Consider the following 27327-nt stretch of genomic DNA (forward strand, 5'->3'; position numbering starts at 1 on the left):
GTCCTACTCCAGAACCCCCTTCTGTGGCTCATTCCATGGGAGAGGACAAGTAAGCCTTAAATCGGAAAGGGCATTTAAATAGTCTGCTACCGTTTGTGGTTACAACAGCTGAGGGAAATGCTGCAGCTGTAAAATTGATTTGTTTTGCCATTTTTCATATTAACAGTCTCTGGGGGTAAATATTCAAAAGCAGCTATGTGACTTAAGAATCTCAGTCCCTAGGCACCAATGCTAGAGCCACAGGGGATTTAGGTGCCTAATAGCTACTTAGGGTGCCTAAGTCCAAAATTTAGATACTCAAAACTCCCACTCAGCTGCTGCCCAATCTGTAGATGCCTAAATTTCTGGTGTTCCTACGTTTGACAGGTGAACAGCTCAGTGCCCAGTCCCCTTCAGGATTCTCAAATGAGGCATTCCCCTGTTGGGGCCCCACAGGTGAGATAATCTGGTATGAAGGGTTCATGTTTAGTTCATCCACCTGGAAACAGTCAGGGCACACCCTGACTGTTGTGTAGGAGCAATGCACACATTGCTCTATCCAAGGACAAGGACCAGACATGAACCATGGGAAGTCAATTAAAGGACAGTAACCGTGGGAAGCTTCCTTGGCCTGGGCTATAGGCCTGAGAACTAGGATTGTAGTAGGTAGAGGCTGGTAAATAAGAATATTAATCAAAGTCATATATTCCTTTGTTGTGTCTTTTTGCGGTGGAAGTATGTAATACGCAGGGGGGAGAGATATAATAAAAGGGAAGATGGAAAGCTGACAGGCAGGCAGCCCGTCAGCAGACCAGCTCGCTTGCTTGCTAAAAGCTGTGTTCCGTCTTGTTATTGTAGATGTTTCTCAGACACCTAACCCACAGAAATCACAGGCAAGGAGGAGAAGGTTGCATCCTTCCCATACCCAACAGGTCAGTGCTTAGAGCACTCACTTGGGATGGCAGAGACGTGTGCTCAGGTCCCTGCTCCAAATCAGGCAGAATGGGTTCTGGGTCACTGGGCTATTGGGCATGAGGGGGACCACAGCACTAGCTCCTCCTTGGCTGTGTTTTGTATCAGTTTAGCCATGCGCTGACAACTGCCACTAGATCAGGCCACACAGGCAAGTTAAGCAGACAATTCAGAACTCCTACTTGGAGGATCCCACTGAGGCTTCAGTGCTGAGCAGCTCATTGCTGTCAGCACTTGGGTAGCTTTGTTCATGCCCTTTGTGGATCTAGCTTGTAGTATCTATAGCAGCATATTGCATTGCAGAGCATGATATTTCAGCTGCACATCTGAGTCGAATGGAGCCTTCAAGATATCCTTCCAGTTCTGCCTGAACATGCATCCATTAGGTAACTTTACTTTATAGGACTTGGAAGCCTTAAGAGCTGTTTTTAATCAAAAAACAACTCCCCTCTGCTTCCTTTCCATAGTCTCCTCTACTCATCTTGCTGCCTTTCATCCTTGCTTTTCTGCATCTGTCTGAGATGTCAGCTGCTTCTTAACTGCACGCAATTATTTTCAGATTGACTCTGCTGGGATTATGCAAGTGCTTAAAGTTCAACACATGCCTCAGTGCTGGGATGGATTGGGTCCAAAATGTTCAGTGTATGGCAGGATCAAGCCATCAATGTCTCTGTGCCTCCGTTCTCTATCTGCAAAATTGGGATAATGCTTCCTTTCTTCCATCCTTTGTCATGCTTATTTTGACAATAAACTCATCAGAGCGGGGACTCTTCTTGTGTTGTGTTTTGATAGTGAAGCCCCATTGCACTAATGTAGCCTGTGCATGCTACAGTAGTACAAATGAAGAATAATTCCAGTGTATGATTTTGGATCCAATCTTGCAAACTCTGCTTTGCTAATGCTCCTTACCAATGTGAATAGGGACCACCTGTATGAGTAATAGTCTACACTTTAATATTAAATAATCCCTTGATGTATACATGCTTATCTTCTGATTGGGCTAGGAATTGATTAGATTAAATATACACAGTCTATACACAATTAAAATGCAAATTAATTTTGCATCTGGCACATAAATAGCTTGCAATGCCGGATACAAAAGTGCCATGCGAATGCCTGTTCTCATTTTCAGGTGACATAGTAAATAAGAAATGGGCAGCAGCATCTCCAGTAAATGTAAACAATTTGTTTTAGCGATTGGCTGAGCAAGAAGTAGGACTGAGTGGACTTGTAGGCTCTGAAGTTTTACATTGTTTTGTTTTTGAGTGCAGTTATAGAACAAAAAAATCTACATTTGTAAGCTGCACTTTCACGATAGAGATTGTACTACAGTACTTGTATGAGATGAACTGAAAAATATTTCTTTTATCATTTTTACAGTGCAAATATTTGTAATACAAATAATATAAAGTGAGCACTGTACACTTTGTATTCTGTGTTGTAATTGAAAGCAATATGTTTGAAAATGTAGAAAAACATCCAAAATATTTAATAAATTTCTATTGTTTAACAGTGCAATTAAAACTGCGATTAATCATGATTGATTTTTTTAGTTAATTGCATGAGTTAACTGTGATTATTCAACAGCCCTATTTATTTTATTAAAAACAAAAACCAAAGAGCATCATACCACAGAGACATCCACACCCCTATCTGAAATCAGATACACTTTTTTTATCACTATTGTGAATGGGTTCACCCTTTAGCTCCAGGAAACCTGGCTGGCAGTACTACACTACAGTACCTCCATCAAGTGTCTCTATTATTAATACTATAGGTACATCATCACATAGCAGTTGTCATGTAGAGCCCCCTTCCTGCTCCTTGGCTCAGCCTGGTATCCTGCTTGCTTGCTTCTCTGAGCTACCTCGCTGGAGAGCTAATCAGCCCATCAGGCTCCCTATCACTGCAAGTGATCCCTTCTACTCTTCCAAACTCCTCCTCTAAGTACACCCAGTGCCCTGTGTGTTCTAAGTGACCAAGGTGCTCGCTTCCAAAGGACTCAATTCATAACTACTAATAGCATCCTGGCACAAATCCATAAGGAATCCATGCTTTTGGCCATTGTACAGTAATACATAATAACTTCAGTATCTCACATACCCAAACCTGTTTGCATTGACTTGAGCAAGAACAGGATTGGGCCCCACATCTGTGATTTTACCCTTTTTCCAAAGCAAATGTCTCTGGATCAGTAACTGATCTGGAGCAGCTTCAACAAAACAATTTAATTGATTTGTAAAAGTAAAGCAAACACTTTAAAATTGGTGAAACAGTTCTGTTTCCAACTAGTGCCATTGGTAAGAGCTAAAGAAGGAAAGTCAGAAACACTCTCCTCCTCCCTCACCCACCCACCAAGATTGTGCAATCCTTACTCATATCATTGACCATATCCTCACCCATAAGGTAAGTGATCATGAATATGAGTGAACATTGAACTATGTAACCCTAAATTCCAAACAGGGCACCATAGTTTGTCTTGAATATTTTTTGTTTAAGAATTTGAGTTGTCATTCTAACATGTAGTGACAGTTTCTGGGCAGAAAGAAGTGCTTTAGCAAGCTCTTGTATCTGATATGAATTATGTAATGGGGATCAAGAGGGGTCATCCAAATATTCCCAATAATGCAAAAAATTGCAGCATTGCTCCTTAAGAAGTATGAGGTATTGTAATTCACATTGCACCAATGTACTGCATAACAAAAAGCTAGAGAGTGTGCTGTCATTTTAGAAGTGGCAACCGGGTACAGGCAGTCAGTTAAAGGGCAATCATTTAAAATTACACCACCATAGTGGGTCCAGTTCACTTCACACGCTAGCTTGTTCCAAATACATCCTAAACTTGAATTTCTGCCCAAGCTCTTTTTAAACTTCAGTGATAAACAAAACAGGTCAGAGTGGAGCCATCCACTCATTATCTCAAGTAAATATTATTTCAGCCAATATGACCACTGAAATGGACAGCTTTTTCTATCAGAGCTGGCTTCAACTACTACATACACTTAACAAGTTAAATCCAGGCATTAAAAGAGCTTAGCAAAGCTATGTATGTCAAAGTCGTCCTACTACAATGCACATTTCTACTGTAGTTAGAGAATTAACAATGAAAGCACTTTTCAGTCTTCTGAATGAGATTTTGGGACATTTAATAAGTCTTGGCTCAGGACCGACACTTGAAGAACTGTAAAATGCCAGCAATGTTGACATTGGATGACAAATTAGATGTTCCTTAATATACTATGTCACTCCATTCAGTTTTCTAATTGGCACAGATTGCAGCTGAAATCTGAACCAAAGTATACAAGTTTAACTGGCATCTGTTTTGTCCTTACTATTATGTGGCGTATAGCTTTTCATAAATACTTATTTAACAGTGCAATAGACTAATTTCCCCAATAAAAATACACTTTAATTTTTAAAATATAATTCTTTGTTCTTAACTTCCTGGGTAGCTATATACAGCCAGTTTGAACTATAATTGATGGAAAGCTACATTTCTTTAGTGTCCAGCCAATGACCAAAACCAACTGATCAATCTGTATTAACAATACATGATGTCCTTACTCTTCAAACTCTGCCAGCCTCACTGAAACTATTGAAATCCTGTAGCTTATTTGCAATACTATATTTGTTCAGTGCGAAGATTTTTCAAAGACATTTATGATTTTTCCTGGGAAAACATTTTACAGTTTGCTTTGGGGAGGTGGAGTTTCAAGGTTCTAATTACTACCTTATTTAACTCTGAAGAGAAGATGCAAAATTAGCAAAACTTCCTGCAAAAACTTATTCTGAGCATGGTTCTGATCTCTCTCTCCATTTGATTTCAATGGAGTTACTCCAGATTGTGTTCTCATCTAAACCAGTTTGTCAGTCCTGTTTTTGTTTTTAACTTTACAACTTAAGTGTAGCACTGAAGGAAAGATTCGTTTTTCATTTATTGTATGTATTACATTAGCAGCAGTGGTGTAGTGAAAAGTGTCACTATGACAAACTATCACTTTAAGGGTAAGAGGATTCCTGATGCTGCTTCCAGGCTAGGGGATTCTGTAGGGAATCATGTGATCTGTGCTTCCTCAGGAGTCTAGGCTGGCGCTTTGCAGACTGGGTAAGGTGGTTTGAGTTGTGCCTCTCTGCCTTAAGTAGCAGCCTCCTTTGTCTCACTCTGGTATAGGCTCTTGCATATTAGAGTTCTGGATTCTAAGAAATAGAGCAGTATTACATTGCAGCCTTCCAGAAAGATAAACACACAAAATACTCCAACTTGTCTTTGTGTAGGCCATGAATATAATAAAAAGCCCCAAACAGAGTGGAGCCTGCATTGTGCTAGGTCAGGGGTGGGCAAAGTTTTTGGCCCAAGGGCCACATCTGAGTATGGAAATTGTATGGCGGGCCATGAATGCTCATGGTTCCCAGCCAATGGGAGCTTCGGGGGCAGCATTTGGGGCAGGGCAGCGTGTGGAGCCCCCTGGCTGCCCCTATGCATAGGAGTCAGAGGGGGAACATGCTGCTGCTTCTAGGAGCCGCCTGGAGCCACCGCACGTGCTGAGCAGGGCAAGCTCCAGACCCCGCTCCCTGTCAGGAGCTTGAGGGCCAAATTAAAACATCTAAAGGGCTGGATGCGGCCCCCGGGCCATAGTTTGCCCACCCCTGTGCTAGGTAATGTACAGGCATAGGGCTAGATTGTCACCGTTTATTCAGCTGAACAGGGGAGTAAACCCCTGTAAGCCTCCCTCGACCTGCTTAGAGCGAATGTCTGGTTATGGTGTGTAAAGCAGGGGCTTCTAACCCATTACTTACCACTACAGTGCTGCAATCAAGTGGCTGAATAAAGGGAGGGGAGTTGTAGGAGCCCTAGATTCATCCCTAAGCCCCTTACTCTCATTGAACTAAATGAGATTTAGGCGCATAGGCCCAGATCCTCAAAGGTAAATGCAGTTGAGGATCTGAACCTTGTTGCTTTTGAAAATCCCACGAAGCATTTATCTGCATTTTTAGGCATCTAAATACTTTTAAAAATCTGGGCCTTAGGGCTTGATCCAAAGCCCATTGAAGGCAAAGGAGGGGATCTTCCCATTGATTCCAAGCCCACTGAAGTCAGACCTGTTATGTAAGGAATGAAATAAAACAAAACCAAACCAATCATTTTCCTATGAGAATACAGAGCATGGATTGCTGGGAGAAGAACGTGGTCTGGATTGGCTAAATACATATATTCTTTTTTGCCCTTTGATAGGTACACTCAGAGCAGTGGTTCTCAACAAGGGGTATGCGTACCCCTGGGGTACCCAGAAGTCTTCCTGGGGGTACATCAACTCATCTAGTTCAGTGTTTCTCAACCCCCAGGGTGGGTTGCAGGACAGGTTTAGAGGTGTCACAAGTGCAGGACCAGCATTAGGAGATGGCAACCATGTCACAAGGGGCCCCATGAAGCTAAATTACGTGCTTCCATGCTGGGCAGTGGGCTTCAGCCCCTTGCAGCAGGGCTGGGGCTTCAGGGGTACAGTAGCCTGGAAAGGTTGAGAACCACTGACTCGGAGGACTCCTGTCTATCATACTAGATCTAATGACTACACTAACCTTCTACCAGTTGTTAGTCAGTATTAAATAGACATCCGGGGAAGTATGGTGGTAATCATACACCAGAGTAGACACAAATCGTATTAGCCCAAACAACTTCTCAGCTCTACGCTCCAGGCCATGTTCTGTTCTCACTCACCTCTGTGTAGATCAAGCGTAACCCATTGAAATCAATGGAGTTACACTAATACGAGGGGAGAATCAGGCCCTCTTGTTTCAAAACAGTTTTCAAGCAAACACTAAACACATCCTGATCAGCCTCTGGGGTGCAAAATGAAATCACATGACTTGCTTTTTTGTACATACAAAGATCACTTCCTTTGAAAGAGAAGCACTTACACTACAGTTATTTTCTCCAAGGCTGATTGGAATTGTGGGTATTTTCTCAACCTGCTTGGAACCCCACAACTATTAAAGACCTACCCACAAGGATCACTGTTGTCAGGATTACGGCCATATTTAAATTTAAAAACCTCTCTGCAAGGATTTCCTAACTAGCTGTGAAAATTTATGCCAAATTAATTAAACCTATAGTATCCAAGCTCTTAACACAGGCACTCTTTGGGGGAATTTCTTAACTGTGTTTTTAATTTATATAAGAACAAAACTGTTTTGGTTTCACTTTCTGAACTGAAATTTTGTTCCATAACCCTAACTAAAATACACTGGGTATGATTAAAAAAATCAGCATTTACCCAGACCTACCACCCCCCGGGACCAGACATATTGCAGTAGGCCTGGGCATTGACAAAGGGTGGAAAATAATTATCTTCCGTAACCTAGAATAATCTATTGCAACACTAGATAGATGTAGCAACAGAAGTAAAGGGTATCGGCAGTTTATCTCTTAATTTCTTTGGTCTTGTTGATTTGATTTACAACTATAATATTGCCTAACCATTATTTTCTGTGTGCGTGTATGTTAATTTCCTCAAGTCTTCCTCATGCAAGAGTATTACGTGAGTGGTAATGTTGTCTAGTAATTAGAGCTATGTCTGAGCATGAGTTCCATTCACAGCTCAGCCATTGACTCATTGTGTAGTCTTAAAACAAATTACTTAACCTCTCTGTTCTTCAGATTATTCATCTATACAACTAGTGTGACAATACTCACTTACCTATTGGTTGTATTGTGACAGTCAGTTAGAATTTGTAAAGCACTTTGAGATCCACGAATAACATTTTGCACATTATGACAACTTTCATTATTATTCAAATTTCTCATTTACATTCTTGAAGAATTACACGATCTAACTCACCGGTTTCTCCTATATACAAATAAATAATAGTTGAATTCATTTTCACTTTACTAAAGTGAACATTTAAACTTTCAAACTTTGACTATAGTCTAATTTCATTATTTTTTATCATAATAACTTGGGCTTCTGGGTAATTGGAACAATTAGGGTGATTAATTGCATGTTTGCAATAAAAACAGAAGACTAGGAGGGTTGCATTACAGGCTAAATATTTTCAGAAAACTCTGTCAGCTGGTAGACATAACAAATGTGATCAGCCCAGTGTGCAATATGAAGCTGAGTAAGTTGCTGCTAACGGGTTTGCTCTGAAACTTAAATCTCCTTAAAAGAAGCCAAAGTGTTTAAAAAAATAAATAAAGTCTGAGTGCATAGGGAGAAAAGAAATATTGACATGTGAGGCCACTATACTTCTAACATAAAGAAACATTGTTTTCCCTCTAGTCTTTTTTTTATTGTGTAAATAAAAAGTGCAAAGCACCTGAGAAATCACACAATAAGGCAAAGTGCATTAGGGAAGGTCACTAGCTTTAGCTTGAAGTAGTTATGTTGGAAGGAAAATCAATAAAGCACCAACAGGATACCCACAAATATTTACATATTTCTTAATGGCACTAAATTTACCTGCCTGTCCCAATAATCCAAGCACAGGAGTGAGGGAGAGAAAGTTTGGAGCAGCAGGACTTGACCCAAGGTCTCCAGCCCCCTAGAAGGGTGCCCTAACCACTGGACTAAAGAGTTATTCTCGCTCATGTGCTCTCTGACCCAATCATGCTTTCATTATTTATCTCCAGTGAAGAGCCTCAACAGACTGAAGGAACCTCACATCCTAATATCCCATATCTTAGTGGTTAGAGCCTGCTTATGAAAGTGGGAGACTGCACAGAGCACAGGGAATTGAACCTAGGTCGCCCACATCCCAGGTGAGTGCTTTAACTCCTGGGATACGTGTTACAAGGGAGGTGTGGTAGAAGCAGCACCTCCTCTGGCCGTTTTTTGCAGGGAGCAAGGCAGGTGCCTAACTCATTCCCAGGGCAGATGGGCTGCTGAAGCACTTTAGTGAAGACGCTCCTATGCCCACAGCAGAGTTTCTCCCATTGGCATAATTAATCCACCTCCTTGAGAGGTGGTAGCTATGTCAATGGGAGAAGCTCTCCTGCTGACCTAGCGCTGTCTATGTGGGGGGCTACGTTGGTATAACTACATTGCTCAGGGGGGGTGAAAAATCCACATTCCTGAGCAACGTAGTTAAACTGATGATGGGTCTGTAGCATACACCTGGCCTAAGTGTAGCAGTGCCTACATCGGTTTGTGGATTCCATCCTAGGAATTTATAACAGAAGAGGGAATCACCTCAGCCATGGCTTGCTGCACCTCTTCCTCTAGTCCTAGGAGAGCCCTGGCTGAGGGAAAGGTGTAGGGGACACTGTGTGATTGTGGAGGGAGCTGCAGCCCAAGGGCAGGGGGGAAAGAAGCTAGAAGATGCCAGTATCTTTGGGGAGAATGACACCTTTATTAGTTGTAGACTCCAATTGTTTAGAAACACGGCAATAAAACCTTTTATAAACAAAATAATGTTCCTATAGGTTGGCTACAAGAATCGTGCTAGGTCAGACTACTATGGGAGACTGGACTGATAGGCTACCAAGACTGAGATCTGACAAGGGTTTTGAACCACTTGTCACACATTTCTCGGTAGTTTTTTTTTGTGTTTTCCAAGCTGTGAACTAGAAGGTTAGTCTAGGAGAATGCTGGGTTCACCAGGAGCTTAGGTGCGGTTGGACATTTCAAGAAGGCTGTATGTTCTGAGTATTTTTTTAGACTGAATTATCTGTGTCGTGTAAAAAAAACCTTATGTAGAAGTTACCAGCTTGAAAGACAGTGTTGTTTAGTGGATTAAGATTAGGGCTAGGAGTTCTGAGATCTGGGCTGTAGTCTTTATTCTTCCATTGATTTGCTCTCTGGCTTCTGGCAAATCATCTAACTGCTCTGTGCCTCAGTTTCCCCATCTCAAAAATTAGGAATAAAATAGTTACTATCTCACAGGATTGTTGCAAGCACTAATTTAGGTAATATTTTAATGTAAAGAATTAAGTGCTATTGTTTATGGTCCTATAATTTGCATACAAAAGAGTATGAAACTGATTGTGGCTTACTACTAAAACTGTTTCAAAAGCCCAAGGCAAAACCTACTACTGATATGATGCCATAACAGCTTGCACACTAAATGGGCTCATGCAGAAGATTTTCAAAAGCTCTGCAAAAAATACAAAGAGGGATGTGGAATGTCACAACATGGAGGTATAAAGGAAGTCAAACTACTCTGTATAATGCCCTTGAAAGCAATTCAGTTATTCCAAAACAGTAGTTTCCAACCTCTCTTCATTTGCAGATCCCTAAACAATTTTGAATGAAGGTGTGGAGCCCTTTGGAAATCTTAGACATAATCTATGGACCCCCAGGGGTGCATGGAACACTTGTTGAAAACCACTGTTCCAAAACAACAACTTACTGCAGAAGTGGCTGCTAAGTTACTGCTGATATAAGTAGTAGTACCATGCCCGCAGCAGAAGTCTGAATCTTTGTACACAATAACATTACTGGTTTTTAGACTCTGATCAAGCAAAACATTTTAGCATACAAATAATCCCATTGAAGTCAATGGGACTGCTCATGGGCTTCTGAGTTAAGGACGTGATTAATTGGTTTGCTGGATTGAGACCTTGGTGATTTCTAAGCATATTAGTGCCATCTGCAAAGGGCAGGAGTGCATGAGTTCCATGTCAAATTGAAAAAGGTTTAAAAAAAATAGCTCACTGCAAATTTACAAATGCCTTTGCCCCGTTTCATATGCTACCATGTTTACCTCAGGGCTATGGAGCTGTCCTAGCAAGATATCCCTGGTTTATTAGCAGCTCTACTGCCAGTTACTACAGACCACAAATATTCTTTCCTGCCTGGATGGCATGTTATGTGTGTTAGCTTAGTTAATTCTTGTAGAAGATTTCTACAGATCCATGCCCTTGTGTACATTTACTGCAAAGCATATGGCCCTTATCAATTGTGATCCTAATCTTCATCAGATTACTTGAATTTTGAAAGGTTTTGTGTTCCATTTCTATGATGGGGAACTTTGTATTGTAACATAAGCATCAAGGTCATGGGTCACAAGAACAGCGTTTTCTTTCCAGTCAGCCTGAAACTGACACATTAGATTTATGTTTTGTTCTATTTGTTTTAAGCTGATTACATTTTTAACTCCATTCAGTGGGCTTGGAAAATTTGACAAAACACTCCTGAGCTTTTAATCAACTTAAACTTACTTAATGGATGAACACTTCAGTAAAAAAAACCCTGAATGTTTATCAAACAGCATGTACACAAAGCATGGCTCTACCAGTGCCTCTTTACGCTGCTTAGTAAGCTATCTAGGTTCCAGCTTAATTGAACAGTGACTTTGAGAATGGTGGGCTAAAATCTGTGATCCTTAACTGAGAGAAGTGCTCTGTCAATGGGAGTTTTGTAAGATTAAGAATAAAGGGTAAATTTTTTCAATCCTTAATTTTACTCCAATGTTTTAGATGGATCTTTCATGATAAAGATCAGGACATAATATTTCACTATTGAAAAAACATTTTGTAAGGATACAAACCTAGCTGCATAACTACGAAAGAAGTTAAGAGAATACTTATTATTAGACATTATTAATCAAAACGGTTTGCTTTTGGGAGCAGGGACTGTCCTTTAGTATACTAGTACACTGCCCACCACTATGCGGCCTGCATCCTGATTGGAGTCTCTTAGCACTAATGATAAATAAGTACAAGGTGCAGACTGTATAATACCAAGTAGTCAAAATCTTATCTCCTCTTTTTGAAAACAAATGGAATTGCTTTCGATTTCAGATGTACTAAGTAACTTGTCTGAACCCAGGAATGGCCTTCTCACATATTTATGAGTTCTTGGATTCACAATATTTCAGAGGGTGCTGCTACTCACATTTATCTTCTCCATTGCATTAGATAACAATTGGTGCTCTGGGTCACATTGCCAACCAAGCTATGATTACAACTAGAGTTTCACTGTGTATTGTGCAAGTATTCAGAATTTTCTGCATATCCACATCTGGTGATGTTGGTTGTTTTTTAAGATTCTTATTATTAACTGATATTGTGGTAGCACGTAGGAATCCCAGTCATAGCTCAGGGCCCCACTGTGCTAGGCACTGTATAAATACATCAAAGAGATGGTCCCTCCCCACAGAGTTTACTGTCTCTATGACACTGTCAAATATTGAAGTTGTCCACAAAATTTTCATGGTAACGCTATCAGCTATTTGCTCCAGCCCAAAGCTTTTGTCATTCCTGGATTCATGTAAAGAATGATTACCTTCATATTTTTCTGCCTTTTAATGCGGGAGCTAAATATTCCCTCTTCATATCCATGGGAGTTTTGGCAGAGTTAGAATCAGGGCCAATAAATGTAAAATTATCAGCACCTAATAAGATACATCATAGTCAAACATTTTGAGCCTGATCCTGTAAACCCTGTGTGTGCATAAATCCTATTGAAATCAATAGGACTTCAGATAGGACTGACAGGGCACCACTGAAATCTGTTAACATATCTGAGTGTGTTTGTAAGTGGCATAATATAATGTACTTGAATGATGGTTTAAAACTGGGCCATTTGTATCCAATATAGGCCCTTGTATTTTTGTTGCGTTCTTACTATTGCAACTGTTTTCCAGAAACCCTGCCTGTGTTCTATTAGCTATCCTGCTGAAAAAAGATAACTTCCTGATCTTTGAGTGAGATCTTGGCAAAATAAACCTTTGAATTTTGCTGCTTTACTCAGGGGCTGGTTGCTGTTCAAATACAAGATTTCTCATTACATATGGGAAGGGTCTGTTCCCCTAGAGAGAACCCCTGTTCTTACCACAGAATTAATCCACCATTGTGACACAAAATGGGGAGCAGAATTTGGGGAGGTCATGAAAGGGGTGTGCAGAGGCCACTGCCACAGGAACCCCATCTGAGATTTTCCTTTGGGGTAGACAACCAGCTATAACATTATTCCTGCAGTCCTTTGGCCCTGCTTAGTAGGGTGAATAGCAGATTGACTCTATTGCCACTATGTGGCTTAGTGGGAGGATTCCCTGGAGTCAAGACAAGCTGCTCAAGCAGGCACTGGGGAGAGGCACTTGGCCTTAATGTTGTTCTCATTAAACACTCATATAACTTATTTTTGTAGGTTAATTTAAAATTCATGTAAAGCATCACAGCCCTGGAAACCAAAGCTCTTGTGGTCCTTGTCTTCAAAAGGAAAATCATGCCTGTTTTTCCACCAGCAGTGCAGCTCCAGTGATGATGTGGGGGGACGACCAATCTTTCTAGTGTAGATGCACTCAACTGTGCATAGAGCAGGAATAACCCAGTCAATACATGGGCAAGCTTTTCCCTCAAGCTACCCTGCAAAAAGCTCGTTTTCTTAATTGAATGAGATTCTCACATGTGTAATGCTTGAATCCCCTTCCTTAAAAATCCATTTGGATACAGGTCATTTTTGAAACAGAGCTCCCTATTACCTGCTAGCGGAAGTTCTAGTTAATCAATGGCATAATGTGGCCCTGTGGGAGGAGTGAGCATGGATATCTGAAGCGATTGGCAAGTCTTTTCCTCTCCCCAAGGGCACATCACCCTGTAGCATACTCCCTCCAGTTTGGGACCAAATTCTGCCTGTAAATATCTATTAGGCTGCTATTAGGATGTTAGAGATTTCATCTGTGTGCATAGCAGCTGAGGATGTGGCCCAGAATCTGTCTTGTACAGTCAAGCCAGAGAGCGTATATATTAAATATGATTACATTATTTTGTTTGCTTGAATATTCTATTAGGTATGCTGAAAACAGAGCAAGTGCTGAATTTTTTTTTTTTTTGTATGTATTTTAGGGTTTGATTCACTGATCATTTAAGCTCACTAAAAATCAATGGGACTCTTTTCAATGGACTTTAGTCCTGGCTTATACCAATGTGACAACTGAATGATGCCCTAAAATCTGGAACAATGGTGTAAAAATGTGCCCTTGTATCATAATACATCAACAAATTAAGCCTTTGTATCAACTAAGCCCATTTTATTCAAATAAACTGGTTTTCCATTTCCACAAAATGAAATCTTATCACTTTTATTCAGTATGCAAAACACACCCATTTACACTGTCTTGCAAAATACATGCACTAACAAGTAATTTTTAAAAAGCCAAAATACTACCCCAATACATGTTTAGTTTAAAATTACAAAATCTACAGTAGTTCTATATATTTTGATAATATTTTAAATAAAGAAATTAAAACTACGACTATTTTATATACAAACATACATTGTTAGAATAACAGACTCATAAAATAATATTACATAGATTCAGAGTGCTGACTGCGAGTAAAGTAAAGAAAAAACATAATATCTTCAACATTGAGCCTGACCTTGCTACTCTCACAAGTAGTCCCATTTGGACTCCAACTAAAGATTGGATGTTTTGCATTGACTTCATTGGGAGCATGATGATCAGACTCAAGTCAATGGGCCTACTCATGTGAGAAAGGGTTAGAGAATCAGGCACACAGTTGATACACTGAGTCAGTAAGATTTTGTCATTGAATTCCAAAGAAGTAGAACTGGGCTCTGAATACCTGTTTAGACTTTTAACAAGGATTCCACTGAAAATGACAAACTCTGATTTTTAATTTTCGTTTCTGAATAACACTCTTGGGATATTCTAGCTAAGTGTCTGAGGTTCTCCTTTGCCACAGAACACTTATTTTTCACATGTTGGCTCACATGCTGTTTTTCTGGTATGGAAGGATCATTTTGTAAGATAAAACCTTCTGAGCCAATGCCCTGCTTCTGGTTGGTCACAAAATGTTCTTTACTATTTTCAAAACTTGCTTGTGTTTTTGTTGCCTTCAACCTCAAATCGCTCTGAAAGGATCCAAGTTCTTTGGATAAACTATTGGCCTGAGCCAGCTCCTTACACACTTGTGCATATTTCTCTGCATTCTTAGTAAAGGTATATTTCTGTAAAAGGTTACTTTCGATTTGACCTGATGTAAAAGTAGTTACATTTGGCAGGAAAAAATCTCTAGTCTGATAAAGCATAGTGCTTGAATGTATCAAAGGAAACCAAACATTTATCAAATTGTGGTTAAAATATGTTGAGTCACAAAGCTGGCTGTGTCCAATCCTAAATGGGTTTGTTTCTGTGCCTGGTAAAAAGTCTTCATTTGGTCTTTGTAGACTTTGAGCTACAGCTAATTCCTTTAGATCTCTCTGCTTAAGTTCTCTCTCCAGCATTATGTATTCCAGCTCTTTATCTGCAAATGTTCTTCGTTTTCTCATTCTCTCACTCAGGTTAGAAAAGAGGACTTGGGTTTCCTGTGAAGGAGGTTTATACCCTAGGAGAACAAATGAAAAGCTTCCATTAGTACTCTTATCATTATCATCATCAATTATTTGTACATTACTGTAGTGTACTGTAGGTCCTAGCTAAGATCAGGGCCCCTTTGTGTTAGATGCTGTGCAAACATGTAGTAACAGACATCCCTGGACCCTGCCTGGAAGAGTTTACTGTCTGACTTGTCCAGTTAGACCAAGGATGAGAGGGAAAATGCAGAGAAGGAAAGTAACTTGCCCAGGTTCCTAATTCTTAGTCCAGTGCTCTGTCTGGTACACCATGCTGTCCCATAGACTAAGAACTTATCTTAATGGACTAATTATTTTAGTGCCTCCTAGAAATATCTGTTGAAAGGTTTTTATTAATTTAAAAAACAGTCACATAGATTTGACTTCATTCTTACATGGATCGTGTAAGAGATAACTTGTCTAACCCTCTCACTAGTCTGGACTATCAAAGATGAAAATTAGAAAGTAGAAACACATATTTTTGATCATTAGCAGTCATAGAATCATAGAAATTAGGGTTGGAAGAGACCTCAGGAGGTCATCTAGTACAACCCCCTGCTCAAAGCAGGACCAACCCCAACTAAATCATCCCAGCCAGGGCTTTGTCAAGCTGGGCCTTAAAAACCTCTAAGGATGGAGATTCCACCACCTCCCGAGGTAACCCATTCTAGTGCTTCACCACAGTCCTAGCGAAATAGTTTTTCCTAATATCCAATCTAGACCTCCCCCACTGCAGTTTGAGACCATTGCTTCTTGTTCTGTAATCTGCCACCACTGAGAACAGCCTAGCTCCATCCTCTTTGGAACCCCCCGCTTCAGGTAGTTGAAGGCTGCTATCAAATCCCCCCTCACTCTTCTCTTCTGCAGACTAAATAACCCCAGTTCCCTCAGCCTCTCCTCATAAGTCATGATCCTCGTCCTCTATTTGCAAAACATTTACTAGCAAGGCTAGGATTTTATGTTTAAGTGGAACTACACCTTTGCGTTACGATTAAAATTTAAATAACTATTCAGTGCTATAAAATGTACAAGGGGCTTTACAAACATAGGGCCTGAGCATTCTCACTCCGGGCAATGCAGGTAACATAGCTTCTTGCCTGTGACCCTATTACGTCCATCACTGACAATATCTTAGGAACATAGGAATTATTGTAACGGATCAGACCAGTGCTCTGTATAGTCCGGTATCCTGTCTTTTACAGTGCCCAGGACCATCTGCTTCAGAAGACACTTATAGAATAAACATACCCAAAAGGGAAAGTTTCTTCCTAAGTCAAAATGAAAAAATAATGAATTTTTCAGTTCAGGGGCTGAATGAATCCCCCAAAGAAATCCAATCCAATTCAAATCAAAACAATTTAATTTTTTTCATTAAATCAAAAACTCAGATTTTTCATTAATTCAAAACACTTTTCCCCCCAAGTTTTTTCGTTTCAATTCAGCTATTTCAGGTGTCTTCCCTTTTTTTCCCATGGTGTGTTGTTGTTGGGTTTCTTTTTTAAATGCTATTTCAAATCAGAGTTGAAACAAAACATTTCTACTTTTTCAAAATGAAGTCTAAATGAAATGTTGACTTGTTCCAAAAAAATAAATAAATACAATACAACCAAAACTGTCAATCTGATAGTTTTGGGCCCTGAAAAAACCCACATTTTTCTATGAAAGATTTTTTTGAGAATTTCGCCCAGTTCTATGCCTAATCCCCATTCAATTCACACACTTTAAGACTAAAAGGGACCATTATGATATTCTAATCTGACCTTCATAACACAGGCCATAGAATTTCACCTCATAATTCCTTCATCAAGCCAAGTACAATGTGGTTGAACTAGGGCATATCTTTTTAGATACATTCAGTCTTGATTTAAAGATTTCAAATGACTGAATCCATGACACCCCTTGCTAGTCTGTTCTAATGTTCGATTGCCCATACTGTCAAAATTTTGCACTTTTGGCCTTGTCTACACATATTTGCACCAGTTTAACTGGACTGGGCACTTGTTTTGGTTTAATAGTAACATGTTTAATTTTAGCTTAAATCTGTTCCTCAACTGAAATATGGGGATGTACTCTACCTTGAGACAGAGAGCATCCTTCTTGAAATTCCAAAGGCCAACTGTTACAGAGGCTATTTTGGGATGGCTATAGGGTGACCAGATGACAAGAACAAAATATCGGGACACATGGGGGGGCAGCCGCAGGCTCACGCCCGCCCGCCCCCTCCCAGGGCCAGCTCTAGGTTTTTTGCCACCCCAAGGTTTAAAAAAAAAAAAAAAAAAGCCGGAGTGCCTCCAAAGCAAAATATTGGGACAAATGCCGTCCCGACCATACATCGGTCGGGACGTGGGACAAACAACTATCAGGACGTCTCGTCACCCTAGATGGACAGTGTCACAAAAGGAGAATGTAGAAGTGTAATGCAACCACTGATGACAATGGAGGTGGTGGGTGTTCAGCACTTGAAAACCTGGCTACTTGTTTAGGTAGCTAAATACAGATTTACTGTAGGAGCCTAACTAGTGTACTATACTCATATGTTCAGTAGGTCATCTGGTTTTCACATTTGCAGGAGTAGTGAAGAAATACAACAGAATTTAATCAAATATCAAACTACAGATTATTTAACTGGGGACACAGCAGCCATGTAATTTTTAAAAATTTTTGTGAGTTGTATCATTAAGGGCCAGATTGCTGAGTATCTATCTTACACTACAGGCCGCCTCTCTGAAGTAGGGTACTACTCTACATGAGTAAGTATCACAATCTAGTCCTAAATAAGTGTGCTAAAATTAAAATCAACATATCCCTGTCATATTGATTTAGTGTAAATAAAACAGATATAGGAAGGACTTTTGTGTTGATGTGCATTTGTTTAAAAAAAAAATCCTGATTCAGCAACGTGCTTAACTACATGTCTAACTTTAAACACAAGAGCAGTCCTGTGGAATTCAATGGGACTACTCAGATGCTTCAAGTTAGGCATAAGTATCTTGCCAAGTTGAGGCCATAGATAGACAGATCCTTACCTGCCAGTATGCTTTTGGCCCAGGTGCTGGTATTCTTGGGATAGTGCTGATAGTTTAATCTGCAACTGGTTGATAGCAGAGAATGTTCATCTTCATCTTTCTTAACCTGTGCCGAGTCATGGAAAGAGAAAATAAGATAAACCACGCAATCCATTTTAGGCCATGTCTATACTTTGGGTGCCACAGTGACATGGCTACGCCATTGTAGCTATACTGCACACCCCCTAATGCAGCCTACAGCAATGGAAGGGGTTTTTCCATGGCTGTAGGAACTACACTACCATTAGTGATTGTAGCTAGGTTGATGGAAACATTCTTCCATCAACCTAGCTGTGCCTACAGCAGAGGCTAGATTGGGCTAGCTACTTCAGTCAGCAGTGTGGATTTTTCACACCCCTGAGCATCATAGCCATATTGAACTAAGTTTTAAGTGTTGATTGAGGGCTTATGTTTTCATTACTAAGATACTACTAAAGTCAGTATAGCAAGAATATTGAAAGTATTTTGAAGGGCGGGGGAAAATATCACTCCAAATGGCGAAAAAAAATGTTAGGATTCTATTTTGTGAATACTGAGTATGCATTCAACCTTGTTAAATGTAATGCTTGTTAGAGATCGGAAACTTAATCTAGCTACCTGAATAAACACTCATTCTGTTGCCAATTTAAGAAAGGGAAATAACTTTTGTCCATTACTCCATCTTCCTTTACCCCACTAAGGAATTACAACAGGATTCTGCCAATAAAAAGCAGACTTGCTACTGCACCATGATTTCATCCAACAGGAGAGTGTTCAGAACATCACAATCTACATTTCCTTTTCCTATAGGATTGCAAGTTCTTTTGGAAAGCGCTTGTCAGGCTGGCCTATTGGTACTTCCCTCAGTCCTTTAATATTAGGATAATTACAGAGGAACTGAGACTTCAACCCTGAATTGTTTGGGGCTGCAGTCTAATTCTACAGAAATAATGCATTAACAGTACTATTTTTATATACACACAGCAGCATTAAAGGGTCCTGTTCCTACAGTTCATACTGAATACCCTGAGACAAGGTGGGTGAGGTAATATCTTTTATTGGACCAACTTCTGTTGGTAATAGAGACACGCTTTTGAGCTTAACCCAGAGCTCCATTTTCTTGAAGCCTAAGTAAAGCAATTAAATAGTAAGAAATACCTACGCCAAGATGTTTAAGAACAAAAGTCTAAGGGAAAGATAATGATACTTTGTAAAGTCCTTTGTGATCTACTGATGAAAAGTGCTATGTAAGAGCTAAGTATTTCATAATACATTTAGGTTCTGACATCCATATTTGGGCATCTAAGTACCTGGATCCGTTATCAAGAGTGCTGAACACCCACTGAAGTCAGTGGAGTTGGTGGGTGTTTGGCACTTGAAAACCTGGCTACTTGTTTAGGTAGCTAAATACGGATTTATGGTAGGAGCTGAAGTAGTGTATTATACGGTGAGCATTTATCCAGTTTTCAAATTTGCAGGAATATTTAACAAATCCAATAAAATGTTAATTAACCTCTATCATCCTAAAATGTAATAAAGCTTCAGCCAGGGCCCCAAGGGCAAGGCTGTACAAAACTGAACCAAGCCGGGGCCAGGGGTAGAGCTACTGCTAATGCAATGCTAACTCTTACCCAGTGCGTTTCATCCATCGAACTCAAACCACTTTACACAGGAGGGCAGCACCAGTATCTATCCCCATTTTACAGAGAGGGAAACTGAGGCACACCGGGCCCGTGGCTAAGCCAGGAACAGAACCCAGCTCGCCTGAGTCCTTTAACAGAACAACTCTCAATACCACATTTACCTCACCAGGTGGGAGATTTACCACCCCCTCCCGGACTCTACCCCCCCCGCAGCCCTGCCTCGGCGGCGCGCGGGGCCGCCCCGGGCTCACCTGGCCGGCGCGCTGCTGCCGCCGCAGCGCCACCTGCGCGGCCGTCACGCGCTGCCGCTCCAGCACCAGGCGGCAGGCGGCGCAGGCGCAGTCCCGCCACCGGCACAGCCGCTTGTGGCCCTTCAGGCCGGACACCACGCCGTGGTTCCTGCAGCGCGCGCACTTGGGCACCCGGCACGAGCGCCGGCCCGCGGCCGCGAGCGGGGGCGGCGGCCGGCTGCCGCCCGTCCCTGCCCTGGCCCCGTGCTGGGGCGGCGGCTGGGCCGGGGAGCCGCTGCGCCGCCCTTTCTCCTGCTCCCCGGGCGGCATCCGGCTCGCCGCGGCAGCCCCAGCCCGGGCTGGCTCAGGCACTAACTTCAGCGGGATGGGGCGTCCCCGCTCCTGCAGCGGCTGCTCCCCTCTACAGCCGGGCTGGCATTGGCACCGCCTGCTCCTTGAGCTTCCCGCGGCTGCTCCGCGGCTCCGGCCATGCCCCCGGCTCGGCCCAGCCTTTAATGACGGGCCAGGCAGGCCCGCGCTAGAGCTTGACGTCAGCGGCCTCCCCCTCCGAGGCCGGGGGGCGGGCAGCACCGGCGGAGCGGGCGGCAGTGCCTCCCTCGGGGCAGGGAGCCCTCAGCCCGGCCCCTTGGCAGACACCTGCACCCCCCCTCTGCTGCCTTAGCCACGCCAGGTAGGTGAGCTGGTCGCTTGTGTTGGACCAACTTCTGAGGGTGAGCAAGACCAGCTTTGCAGCTGCCCAGAGCTCTGCTTCAGGTCTGGGACACTACCTCAGAGGGTCACTGCGCAATACAAGATTTGAGCAAATTGTTTTGCAAAAGTAGGGCCCATTGGTTCTAGTCATGGGGGGGGAGGAAGAGAGGGGAGGGGAAAAGGTAACTGGGGGTGGGGGTTGTTAGTGGGTTATAGATCGTGGCAATAAGAGGTAAGTCCAGTGTTTCTATTCAGTCCATGGTTTGTAGCGTCTAGCACAGTTTCTTTAAACTTCCAGGCTCATCTCTTGAAAGTGTTGTGCTGGTTGTCTTTGAAGGTGAGGACTGATTGGTCTGATGTAGAGTGATGGTTGTGTGAAAAGTGTTCTCCCACAGGTGATGTGGTGTTTTTATCCCATTTCCCTTTTTTGTCAACTCCCCAGAGTGCATTGGCAGCTCCAGGATTCAGCTCTTTCCTGCTTGGAAAGAGGAAGGGCTCAGTTCTTAACTGTCTTCCAAAACCTAGGAATCCCCTCCTATTGGAACACAGGCTCCCTGCACTCTGTAGGTGCCACAGCACACTTGATTTTTATTACCACCTGCCTGCTGTTACAGTATAAATCAGCAGTATTAGGATGGAGTAAAATAGGCTGATTTGTTTCTTCTTTCCAAGAATTATGAGCAACTATTTTTATAGTTTTTTAGAAAAAAGCATTGGAGTGTAATAGTAAACTCCCTAATGAGAACCTAGAAGTTCAGAACAGTTACTTAAAATCCAAATAAAGTTAGAAACCTGGGCAAAGCAGGAGCATTCTAAGCAACTTCCCCCTCGCCCCTTCTCCAACAAATGTCTCCTTCATCTGGCCACCTAACAGAACAAATCTGTCTAGATGAAAGGCTGGCTTGTGGTCAGCCTAGCTGAGAGTCTGAAATGTAGTACATTCAGTGGTGTTTTGAGATTGATCAAGCTGTGCGTCTGTTTGCATTGTTGAAGAAGAGATCTGTGTAGATCAAAAGCTTGTCTCTTTCACCAACAGAAATCGGTTCTATAAAGGATATTGCCTCTCCCACCTTGTCATCTGAGACTTAGATCTTTTTAATTCCTCAGTCATCTTTCAGCTGGCCAGATCCAGCTGCACACACATCTTTACACGTTACATTTTGCTGTGTGTGAGAGAGGTGTGGTATGAGCACAGAAGTGGGAGCCAGTTGTCCAGTTTTTAACTCCAGGCGTGACAGTGTCTCCATGTGTGATGTGCAAATCATTTAATCCCCATGCTTCCATTTTTCTATGGGCCAGTGGAGATTATACATTTATCACAGGGGGGCTGTGAGAATTAATAGCCCGTGTTTTAAAAAGTAACTAGTAATTTTGAGTGCCACAGTTTTTTAGGTTTCAGAGTAGTAGCCGTGTTAGTCTGTATCAGCAAAAAGAACGAGGAGTACTTGTGGCACTTTAGAGACTAACAGATTTGTTTGAGCATATCTGTTAGTCTCTAAGGTGCCACAAGTACTCCCCGTTCTTTTTACAATTTTTTAGGTTTCCAATTTGAAACACTGTTTGAAGGGGGTCTGATTTTCAGAAGGTGGATGCTTAGCAATTTCTGTTTATGGTACTGTAATGTCACATACCCTGCACGAGAAAGATCTGCTAAAATTTCAAGATGGACTTTCAGGGCTGTCTAAATTACACTAGAGACTGCAGGCCAGCTCAGGATTGGAAATGCACAAAGCTGCTTTAAAGCTACCAGAGCCCCCCACCTCCACTCCCTGGGCTATGAGCTCTGAGGTGCCCCTCTTAAAGGATGAAGAGGAGTTATTTGATGTAATGCACTGGTGTAACTAGGAGCAGTGGGATAAAATTAAGAAAAGAAAAGAAAAAAAAAAAGAGCTTGACTGTATCAGAAAAAGGCTCCTGACTATGAATTTGTGATAGGGAGTATTGTCTCCTGAGTTCCAACAGATATCCAACACATGGGATTTTTGAAACTATACAGAACAAAACACTGAACAATATACAGGAAACAAACCTGCATTGGTAAGCAGATGGATTGGATGACTAGTAGGGTAAATAGGTCTTTTCCATCTCTAACTTTTATGAAACTGTGCTGCACTATGACTTGTGACTTTCCCCAAAGTTAAACAAAATGTCCCTTGTTGCTCATTCTCTTACACAGTATGCTGTCATATACTAACATTTCTGCTGTCAAGACCCATCTGTGCCATATTTTGCAATTTACTTTATGTACATATATGATTTTCCCCCTCCCACATCTCTACTTATAATATCCCTTTTGGACAGGCACAGTCATTTGTTTTCTTATAGCCCTTGGCACTAGGGCTGTGCTCACCTGGAGAGAGCCAGACTGGAAGTTAAGACTAAGAACAGGAAGGATTTTTTACTCTGAAGGAGGAGTGCAGTAGGGTAATAATACTGTCATTAAATCAAAATGGCACCAGTGATAAAGATTCTAAGTCAGAAAGTTTAAGGAAGTGGAAATTATTCTCACTGGAAAAAGACTCCAAGATGTCCTAAGAGGCAAATTCTGCTCTCAGTCTACCCAATTATAACCAGAATAACTCCAGAATTTGGAGACTATCCAAGCATATTTAGTTACACTGGGGTAAGTAAGATAAGAAGGTGGCATGATTCCCCCATTTAGTTAAATTTTCAAAACAAGAACCTTTGTGCTTTCTCCCATGCTGCACTTCACACCCCATCAATATTTAAAACCCTGCTTCACTACTCTGGTACCCAAGCGAGCTAGATTAAAAATAGCTTGGGTATGTCTACTAAACTGCAGTCACACCCTGTGTTTGCAGTGTGTAGACATACCCATAGTCCCATTGAAACCAGTATAGCTGCTTGTGTGAGTCGTGCTCAGCCAGGTGAGGGAGAGTTCCACCGTGTGGCCTTATGTGATGAAATCATTGCTCTAATGAAGGACTATGGTGAACTAAGATGTTTAGTGATGCTCTGATTTTAAGAATAGATTCCACAAGACCTTCCCTTAAGTTTGGATCCCTCTCAAAACATTTTGGCAGACACAACACTGGCATAGCTCTGTGACTAATGCTAACATTGCAGTAGTTAAAATACTTTCTGAAAAATAGGAAAACCAGAGAGATTTGCCTATGAAGAATGATTTAATTAAAGTTTCCGCTGTTCCAAAGTAGGTATTTTTCACATTATAAATGGTTCAGTCATTGAAATTATTTTTTTAAAGGGGAGGTAGAAATTTTTCCAGCAAACTGTTGACTTCATTGGTCGGCAATTAAATAGTTCTTCAGTTAGCTGGATTACTGTTCAAAATTAACTACTCATTAATGTGGAAAAAACAGGTATATTCTTCCTGGGCTTTCTATAGTCTGCATCTAATTCCAAGAAGAGGAAGAAACCTACATTCTGAGTCTATTTTTTCTTTAAATTGGAAAGAGTTAATGTTCCCCCATTCTAGGCACTGTCATATGAAAGCATGCCTTAGTCCAGAAGCAAAACTGACACTGCAGAATGTTAACATCTTGCAGTCTACTCTTAATACATGGTACTTAAACAGTGATAAATTATTTTTACATATGTTTGCTGAATGCAAAGTTGTTTTTCTTACCCCAAACCTCCTACAGAAAATGCAGAAGCAAATTTACGATATTCTGAGCTTTTGGACAATGTCACAGACACTTTTGTACAAAACTTGGAGCCCAGTCTTGCATAGCTTAAACTCACATCAATTGCCTTTATACTCTTACAAGTTGTTCCAGAGAAAGCTACTTGTGTGAGTAAGGTTTGAAGCATCAAGGCTGTAATTTTAACTTATCTCCCACAGTACGTAAACAATCATTAGCATTTCATTCATTACAGAATGACAGTGGTTTGTAGGAGAAAATGAAACATGTCAAATATTAAGAGCCACATCTTCAAAAGTGCAGGTACAGAAATGTGCACACAATGGAAGATTTGATCCTAAAAATGCATAGAAACATAATGATCCTGAAAGCGTGTTTCATGCCCGCAATTCCCACTGCGGTCCATGGTAGCTTTGCTTGTGGAAGGATTGCGGGTGCTGTGCCATAGATTAAAAAAAATTAAGTTCTGTTAACTTGACCAGCATTTGTGCAGTTTCAGCTCCAACATAAACCAATAAAAATCATAGAATTATTTGGATTGGAAGGGCCTTTTAGTGATTTGTCTTGTCCAAACCATTCCATCCTGCTGAAACTGGTTTCATTATTCCTAGCAGTGGATTAATTTAAAAAAAAAATCAGAAGAAAACTTGTTTATATTAAATTTGGAATTGCAGTGATTTGGCGAGGAACCTTTTAAACCTACTGTGTTAAAATACCAATTACAATGAGCTTTTCTTTCTTTGAGTAAAAGAGGGTCAGGTGAGGGTAAAATGGAAGGCAGAACCAATGCCATGACATCTCCAGATAATCCCCATTGTCAGCTAAAGAGTCATTCACTGTGGATCTCTTACCAATTTACCCTGATTTTTAGTATAATAGTGAGCACAAAGGAAATGCTGAATAAACTTCCTGAAAGTGTGGAAAAACTAAATGTGTTTTCTCAGATAACACAAAAGCAATTGGTGGGATTGTGTACAAATGTTTCCTAAATAAAATATGTATGTTAAGTAGTTCACCTTTGGGATGAGACTAAGCATGAGAAATGTCAGTACCAGGGGGTAAGCTGTCCAAAAATTAAGTGGTTTAGAACGAAAGAGTCTTGTCAACAAATAACCTCACTGTGAATGAATGGAAGGGAATAAAAATAAAGATAAATAGGAGCATAGTACCACTCCCACAGATATACCTGGGTAAACTCCCATGGACTCAATAGAAGCAGGTTCAAGCCCCATGTGGCAAGATTGCTAACATATCCAGAATGTGTATTGGGTCATATTTTATGTGCAGGTATATGGGTGCAATCTCCATTGATTTCAGTGGAAATAGCACCCTACTAAGTGCCAGGAGAATTTGGCCCATTTTATTTAAAAAAATTTTATCTACCATACACTTAACTGTCTCTCCAACTGTGGCTGTCTCTATTGACTTTCTTCTCCAGCCTCCTGTCTGGTGATGAGATCACTATGAATCTGGTGGGGAGCCATTCTGAGCAGTCCAACCTGCATGGCTGTGACCTGGAATGCGCTACAGCAGATACTGGGAAAAATTAATGGAAATTCTTCTCTCCTTGGACTACTTGGAGGAAGCTCTAATCAAAAGCTTCCCAAATCATGGTCAGCAGGACACTTGCTGTTGGTCTACAGAAAGCTGGCTGGTCACATAACTGGCCTAGTTCCTTTTTAGATTTTTTCTAATGGAAATTTAGCTAAGGGCCTGATTCAAAGTCTACTGAAGTCAAATGAATGATTCAAGCTGACTTCATTGTGATTTAGATCAGGGCTAAGTATTTTTTTTCAGGCTTGGAGTTCAAAAGCCAGGATGGTGCTACATTTCTGAAAGACAAGAGTTTGCTCATATTTATGCCTCATTATACCTGTTCCATAGTACCACAGGGGGTGGGGGCGGGGAAATCATTCTGTGTGATTTCCCCCACCCAAATGAAGCAAAGAAGAGTAGGCAGCCATGACAAAAGTTTCTCCTTGACAAGTGTACCAGAGCGAGTGTTGTAAATCTCCAGTGACAGTGCTTTGCAAACGAACGAAATGTGCTGCAGTCTACCTTGCTTCTGTGTTTTAAAGAGTGAAATACAACATGGAGGGTGAATTATGAAAAATATTTGTAACAATGCTTAAAACTGTATTCTACACTGTTTGTATGTTGTCACTGCTTAATATAGCCTTTAATCTTAATGTAAAAACTACAGATAACCTTGTTTTATGGGTGTTATTGGCAATTCTAATCAGACGGCCTGATTTTCAAAAGAACTCAGCTCTCATGTAGATTCTTAAAAGAAATGTCCAGATTTTCAGAAGTCCTCAGCATGCAGCAGTTCCAATTGTTGTACTGGGTACTCAGATCTTTTAAAAATCTGGCCAATATTGTGCAGTACAGCAAGTTATTCGCTATAGGAAAACAAGTTTTTACCTTTTCCTCTTGGCAATTCAAAATAATGCTCCCCATTTGTAGCTCCCCAAACACCTTCCACGAGTGCTATAAACCATTTGAACTGTTAGTTTACTACATTTTTAAAAAGTAAAGTGATTTTGCAGTTGAATTTAGTTCCTTTAAAGCTCTCATTTAGCAAAAGATTGTTAGCACATATACCAAACAGAAGAAATGGAAGACTGTTTATCTTGCCTTCTTATTTTTCACTTCTATAATAGCATTCAAAGACTGCAGAAGCAACATTTCCAAGACTAAATAGCATTGTAGGCTGGTTTGTTATATAGAATTGTTCTTTGGAACGTTTGAAAGTTGCCTAGACTAATTATTTATAAATGTACAAGCTTCAAAACTTAAGTACAGAACAAAACATTTTAATGTATCATGTT

At 41.0% G+C, this 27327-nt stretch overlaps 1 protein-coding gene across 1 annotated transcript; it reads right to left on the reverse strand.

Annotated features, from left to right (window-relative positions):
* Positions 1-13962: 13962 nt before the first annotated feature.
* On the reverse strand, positions 13963-20817 carry LOC114020052 (doublesex- and mab-3-related transcription factor 2). The gene is made up of 3 exons (XM_037906825.2): positions 20184-20817; positions 18272-18377; positions 13963-15238 (listed from the first exon to the last, which is right to left on the reverse strand). Exons 1-3 carry the CDS (start codon positions 20490-20492, stop codon positions 14481-14483), a joined length of 1173 nt encoding a protein of 390 aa, XP_037762753.1. The 5' UTR covers positions 20493-20817; the 3' UTR covers positions 13963-14480.
* Positions 20818-27327: the final 6510 nt, after the last annotated feature.

This window comes from Chelonia mydas, chromosome 8 (genome assembly GCF_015237465.2).
Source record: "Chelonia mydas isolate rCheMyd1 chromosome 8, rCheMyd1.pri.v2, whole genome shotgun sequence".
Lineage (NCBI taxonomy): Eukaryota > Metazoa > Chordata > Testudines > Cheloniidae > Chelonia > Chelonia mydas.

Excerpts from the sequence above, each read along its gene's own strand:
- LOC114020052 (XM_037906825.2), bottom strand. The coding sequence starts at position 20,492 with ATGCCGCCCGGGGAGCAGGAGAAAGGGCGGCGCAGCGGCTCCCCGGCC. Across the intron at positions 18,378-20,183 it reads GGCAGCAGCGCGCCGGCCAG|GTTAAGAAAGATGAAGATGA; the intron begins GTGAGCCCGGGG and ends GACTCGGCACAG. Across the intron at positions 15,239-18,271 it reads GGCCAAAAGCATACTGGCAG|GGTATAAACCTCCTTCACAG; the intron begins GTAAGGATCTGT and ends TTGTTCTCCTAG.